General features: G+C 37.7%; 1 protein-coding gene across 1 annotated transcript; it reads right to left on the reverse strand.

Annotated features, from left to right (window-relative positions):
• Positions 1-2682: 2682 nt before the first annotated feature.
• Positions 2683-5654, reverse strand: LOC104249333 (uncharacterized). The gene is made up of 6 exons (XM_070160853.1): positions 5258-5654; positions 4300-4955; positions 4126-4194; positions 4005-4079; positions 3530-3875; positions 2683-2909 (listed from the first exon to the last, which is right to left on the reverse strand). The coding sequence occupies exons 1-6, from the start codon at positions 5652-5654 to the stop codon at positions 2683-2685; spliced, it is 1770 nt and encodes a 589-aa protein (XP_070016954.1).
• Positions 5655-6816: the final 1162 nt, after the last annotated feature.

Here is a 6816-nt window from a genome sequence, read left to right on the forward strand (position 1 = left end):
TTGTGTGTTATAATTGAGTTTGTTTAGTTATATTAGGAGTCTATTATGTTAATTGATTCACTTTCCCTTTTAAAAACAGTGTAATCCTCTATTTCACGCCTTGAATACTGTCGAATACAGTCGAATACAACAACTAATTAACTGGACTTCCCTGATTCACACATATTTTTGTTATTGTATTCATGAATACAATAGATTAAATATATCAAATACATCTTATAACCACATAAAAGGTATCTATAATCCCTAATATAGCAAATGGTATCTATAGATGACTAATTACTACTAAAAGATAGTGCTTTATGAAATTTTTTCATGAATATATGGAACATGGGAAAGGATTCGCAGTATTGGCATTTGGCGCGATCCAGGGAGATTTGAGCCCGGGAGATTTATAGCCTGTTTGGCCAAGCTTCTAAAATCAGCTTATTTTGAGAAGTGTTTTTCTCAAAAGTACTTTTCAAAAAAATGCTTTTGGTGATAAGCAATTTGTGTTTGGCTAATTAATTCGAAAAACACTTTTCAATAGTAATTAGTGTTTGGCCAAGCTTTTTAAAACTGCTTTTAAGTGTATTTTTCTCAAAAACGCTTCTCATAAAAGAGTTTTTGGAGAGAAGCTACTTTTTTCAGCTTCTCAAAAACTCCTTCCGCTACTTCTCAAAAACATTTTTTTCTCTTCTAAAAGCTTGGCCAAACACCTTAATTTTTGGAAAAAATACTTTTGGCCAATAAAAGCATTTTTGGCCCAAAGCAGTTACTATCGAGTTTTTGGGATTTGGATCTGTGAAAAGAGTTTGTCCAGGAATTTCATTTGCTATAACAAGCATTGAGCTTATTTTGGCTAGCTAGATTACTGTTAGATGTTGTAAATCTAGAGAAGAAATGGAAAATGCAGGTGAAGTGTTGCACTTGAGAGAAGCTTTGAGAAGGAGAGAGAAGCCTCAGATATTTCCCATTATCTCAGAATGAATCCGTTCCTCTTGTACAAAGATAGAAACAAAAGTAATAAACATAAATAGTGGGTTTTTGACCCGGTGGCCCAGTCACAACTGATACAAAACTAGAATGGGTCACTGCTAAAACTATTTACAACTAATTACAATAAGAGGCCCAACAACAATATCAACTTTTGTCTTCTAGTAATCTAACAACCCCCCTCAAGTTGGAGGGTGAGAAAACCCCCAGCTTGCGAAGATGAAAATGATGAGCAGGCCCAGGGAGCACCTTGGTAAGTATATCAGCAACTTGAGCAGCAGTGGACACATGAGCCAAGCTGATCAGTCCATCACCAATTTTACCTCTGATAAAATGACAGTCCAGCTCTATATGTTTGGTCCGCTCATGAAAAACAGGGTTGCGAGCAATATGCAATGCAGCCTGGTTATCACAGTATAAAGGAACAAGAGAAGGAGGAAGACCAAAATCAAACAGTAATCTGGAAAGCCAAGTAACCTCAACAACAGCTTTACTCATGGCCCTGTACTCAGCTTCAGCAGAGGAAAGAGAGACCACAGACCGTTTCTTAGATTTCCAGCTCACCAAACAGTCACCCAGAAACACACTAAAGCCAGTGACAGACCTTCTACTATCAGCACAAGAAGCCCAGTCACTATCACAATAGGCTTTTAATCCAAGGTCAGGAGAATTACTAAAGAACAAGCCAAAATCAGAAGTCCCTTTCAAATAGCGCAAGATATGTAAGACAACATGCATATGAGGAATACGAGGGGACTGCAAGAACTGGCTAAGGTGTTGTACAGCAAAACAGATATCAGGTCGAGTGTGTGTTAAAAAATTCAACTTGCCCACTAAACATCTATATTCTTCAGGCTTGGGCAAAAGATCACCAATAGAAGCCTGTAATTTCTCATTGATAGTAAGAGGACAAACCACAATTGAAGAGGCAGAAGAGTCAAAAGACTCCAACAAATCATGAGTGAACTTCTTTTGGTGAAGAAGAACACCAAAATCATAATAAAGCACCTCAATACCTAGAAAATAATTAAGGGAACCAAGGTCCTTAATCCTGAACTGTTCATGTAGAAAACCTTTTAAAGATGAAATCTCAGATAGATCAGTGCCAGTAAGAATAATGCCATCCACATACACAGCTAAAATGACCAAAGAAGAACCAGAACCCCTATTTAATAGGGAGTAGTCATTCAAAGAATGAGAATATCCTCTAGAGCAAAGAGCTTGAGACAACTTTGCATACCATTGTCTGGAAGCCTGTCTCAAACCATAGAGGGATTTGAGTTGTTTACAAACCAAAGGAGAAGAAGAAGAAGAAGAAGAGGGAGAAACAGATAAACTAGGAGGTATTTTCATGAAAACCTCTTCATCAAGATCCCCATGTAAGAAGGCATTATTAACATCAAGCTGGAACAAGGGCCAGTGCTGTTTTACAGCCACAACAATTAGTGTTTTCACAGTAGACATTTTGACAACAGGGGAAAATGTTTCATGAAAATCAACCCCTTCAACTTGATTATCACCTCTAACTACTAACCTGGCCTTATACCTCTCTAGAGTCCCATCAGCCTTATATTTTACTTTGTATACCCATTTGCAGCCTATAGGCTTTTTACCAGGGGGTAACTCAATAATATCCCAAGTTCTATTAGCCTCCAAAGCCTCAAACTCCTTCCTCATAGCCTCCTGCTACTCAGGGACAACAACAGCCTATGAGTAAGTGTAAGGCTCAGGAATATGGAGCTGTGAAATGGTTGCATTGAATGATAGAGACTCAGAGCTAGAAGAAGCAGGGGTAGAAAGAGAAGTAGGAAGAGCTGAACATACAAAATCCTGAAGATAGACAGGGACAGAATGAGGTCTACTAGACCTTCTAAGAGGAGGAGGATTAGATGATGGAACATAAGAAACATGAACAGGAGAAGGTAGAGTAGAAGCTGAAATATCAGAAGAAGGAGTTGGAGGTAAAATAAAAGAAGAAGGTAGTGGGATAGAGGGGGATGAAGAAGTGATTGGAACAGAAGTTATATGAGTAGGAGTAGGTATAGATGAGGGTGAATCATAAGAAAAATGATCAGAGAAAGAGGAGAAGGCAATAAAGGTGATGGTGAAAGAGAAGATGTAAGAAAAGGAAAAATATGTTCATGAAAAATGACATCTCTAGAGACAAAACAAGACTTAGTGGTGAGATTGTAAAGTTTGTAGCCCTTTTTGGCAAAAGGGTATCCCAGAAAGACACATGGAATAGATCTAGGATGAAATTTATCTCTATGGTCCTTAGGCATAGTAGAGTAGCACAGGCAACCAAAAGACCTGAGATGGGAATATGTAGGAGCCTTGCCAAAAAGTAATTCATAGGGACTCTTGTTTTTTAGAAGGGGGGAAGGGAATTTGTTTATCAAATATGTGGCAGTAAGTAGACAATCTCCCCAGAACTTTACAGGAAGATGAGACTGAAACAAAAGAGCCCTGGCAATTTCTAGCAAGTGTCTATGTTTTCTCTCTACCACACCATTCTGTTGTGGAGTGTGTGGGCAAGAAGTTTGATGAATGATACCTTTTTCAGAAAAGAAAAGTGCCCCAGAAGAAGAGGAACCTAGTTCTAAAGCATTGTCACTCCTTACAATCTGAACTCTAGTTTGAAATTGGGTTTCAACCATGGAAATAAAAGCTTTCAATAGGTCAAAAGCATTGTTTTTAGCCCCCAATAGGTGTGTCCAGGTAGCCCTAGTACAGTCATCTACTATAGTAAGAAAATACTTAGCACCAGAGTGACTAGGAGTGGAGTAAGGACCCCAAGTATCTATGTGAATAAGCTGAAAAGAATGAGTGGATTGAATGGAACTATCATGAAAGGGAAGCCTAGTTTGTCTTGCTAATGGACAAATAAGGCAAGTGAAGGACTGTTTAGAAGACAATTCACAATTAACATCAGAAATAAATTTTATCTTGGAAAATGGTATATGTACAAGTCTATAATGCCAAACAACATCAGAATTATTCACTTTATTTGAAGTAAGTATGGTATTTACAAATGAATTGTCATTCACATCAGCATCAATAGTAGAAAGTACAGGTAAAGAGGAACACAGGTAAAGAAGAAACAACTGAAGAACAAGAGTTCACATGAGTAGACTTAATGGGTGAAGTTACATGCTGAAATAGCTTGTAAAGACCAATGTCCAGCCTACCAAGCACCACTAGCTTCTTCACTGAAAAGCCCTGGAATGTGCAAGCAGACTTGGTAAACTAAACAACATCATCACAATGATTTAAAAGTTTGTGAACACATATGAGATTATGTTTGAAACTGGGAATGTAAAGGACATTATGAAGGATTAAATCAGGGAACAAAGCTAAAGATCCAACATTGGTGACTTTAACTTTGTACCCATTTAGGAGAGACACAAGATATGGAATGGGAAGAGTGATTATGTCAAAAAGTAGGCTTTTTATAGAAGTCATATGATCAGTAGCTCCGGGGTCTATTATACAAACAATGCCATTCACACTAGATAACATACAAGCTCCATAAGAAACACCCTCATAAGGCATGAGCTTACCAGCAAAGTTAGCAGAAGCCAAGAGAGGTGGAGAGTGTGGGGAAGCAGAAATTTGGGATTGTTGTAATAAGGTCATCAGTTGGGAGTATTGATCCTTGGTGAGGCTAGGTATCACAGAAGATTCTTGATGCTCAGTTGGACCAACAGAACTACCAGACACAAAATTAGCACTATGAGAGTCAAGCTCAACATGTGCAGCAGATCTGCGATGAGGAGGTCCTTTGTTGAACTTGAAATGAGGAGGATATCCATGCAGCTTATAGCATTTATCTATTGAGTGACCAGGTTTTTTGCAGTACTTGCAAATAAGAGAATTCCTGGTCCCATCAAAGGAAACCTTGGAAGGAAATGGGGGCTTAGAAGTCCCAGCATGAAAAAAGCAGATTGAGATGAAAACTAAGAGGCAGAAGACACATGTCTCTGTTTTTCATTAGATAATAGAATGATGTACACATTTCCAACAGATGGAAGTGGCTTCATCATTAGAATGTTGTTGTGAGTCTGCATATAGGTATCATTCAGACCCATAAGGAACTGATAAACCTTCTGCTCTTCATCCTCAGCAGCTTTCCCTCCACAAGTACAAACTCTGATCTAGTAGGATGCTATCTCATTCCAGAGTTGTTTGATTTTGTTAAAATAAGAGGCTATGTCTAAAGACCCTTGTGAAATATGGGCTAATTCTTTCTTTAGCTAAAAGACTCTAGCCCCATCAGCCTTACCATATCTCTCTTCCAATTCACACCAAATTTCCTTGGCAGACTCAGAATATTCTACACTACGAGATATCTCTTTTGACAAAGAATTGATCAACCATGAAACAACAAGATTATTACATCGTTGCCATTGGCGAGCTAGAGGAGACCCAAGAGGCAGCTTTGTAGAAGAACCGCTAATAAAATCAAGTTTATTGCGAATAGAGAGAGCAACTAAAATATTTCTCCTCCAGCTGTCATAGCAGGTGCCATCAAACGGACTAGAAACCAAAGAAGTTCCTAGTACATCTGATGGATGCACATATAGAGGGTGACAGGGATGCGTAAAATCATCCTCATGAAACACAGTGCGAGGCACAGTAGATGATGAGGAAGGTGTAATAACATGATTATCATTCGTCATTGTGAAAATATAGGGTAACAAAACACACTATCCAACCAACATTCATCAAAAATTAAGAAATGTGAGGAAGAACTGATTTACCCCCTCTTTTGCAACCGAAAAGAGAACAACCTTGTAAAATCGAAGAAGAGGCTTCAGACGGCTCAACAAAAAATGACGGAGAAACCCTAGCTCGAAAAAGTCAAAATCCTAGCTCGAAATAGTCAGAAAATCAGTCAATATCTCCATCAAAACCGAAGATCCAGTAGAAGTAAGCAAAAATGTTCCGAAAACTTCCAGCAAATTCGGACAAAACCCTAATCCAGCATGAGAGCAACAAAAAATCCAAATTCGACGAAGAACGAGATGATTAACATCGATCGGAAGCAGACAAAGTGAACCATCAGGATCTATGCTCTGATACCATGTTAGATGTTGTAAATCTAGAGAAGAAATAGAAAATGCAGGTGAAGTGTTGCACTTGAGAGAAGCTTCGAGAAGGCGAGAGAAGCCTCAAATATTTCCCATTATCTCAGAATGAATCTGTTCCTCTTGTACAAAGATAGAAACAAAAGTAATAAACATAAATAGTAGGCTTTTGACCCAGTGGCCTAGTCACAACTGATACAAAACTAGAATGGGCCACTACTAAATCTATTTACAACTAATTACAATAAGAGGCCCAACAACAATATCAACCTTTGTCTTCTAGTAATCTAACAATTACTCTACTATTTTGGTTGGATATTTCCTAGTGGTATGAATTCTGAGGAATTATATATGACTGAAACTTTTGGTGCTACAACTACAAGGAAAAATAGTTTGTACTTTGATTGCTTCACCCTATGATTATTAGTTCACCCCAACTCTCTCACTGGGGACGGAGGCACAATAGAAGTTACGGGTTTGACAGAACTTAGTAACTTTGACTTAAATTTTGTATTTGTATTAATTTTTTTATTTAATATGTATAAATAATCAAACCTAATAAATGAAAGGATTGTAATTCAGAATTCATAAACTTAAAATTCGAGAAGTTAAGATTTTTATTTCTAAATAACATCTCTGAGAATGACTATCTGTGTACTTGCCCCACAAATTGGGGTGTGTGTATATATATGTGTGTGTATATATATAAACCAAACCCATTTTTCATTATTTTGTTCGTTACATTTTTTTAGGG

This window comes from Nicotiana sylvestris, chromosome 11 (assembly GCF_000393655.2).
Source record: "Nicotiana sylvestris chromosome 11, ASM39365v2, whole genome shotgun sequence".
Lineage (NCBI taxonomy): Eukaryota > Viridiplantae > Streptophyta > Magnoliopsida > Solanales > Solanaceae > Nicotiana > Nicotiana sylvestris.

What these genes read in the sequence shown, in the direction of transcription:
- LOC104249333 (XM_070160853.1), bottom strand. Translation starts at nt 5,654, where the DNA reads ATGACGAATGATAATCATGTTATTACACCTTCCTCATCATCTACTGTG. An exon ending in CTGATTTAATCCTTCATAAT is followed by an intron (nt 4,195 to 4,299) that starts GTCCTTTACATT and finishes TGCACATTCCAG; the next exon opens with GGCTTTTCAGTGAAGAAGCT. An exon ending in ATGTGAATGACAATTCATTT is followed by an intron (nt 3,876 to 4,004) that starts GTAAATACCATA and finishes TCTTCTAAACAG; the next exon opens with TCCTTCACTTGCCTTATTTG.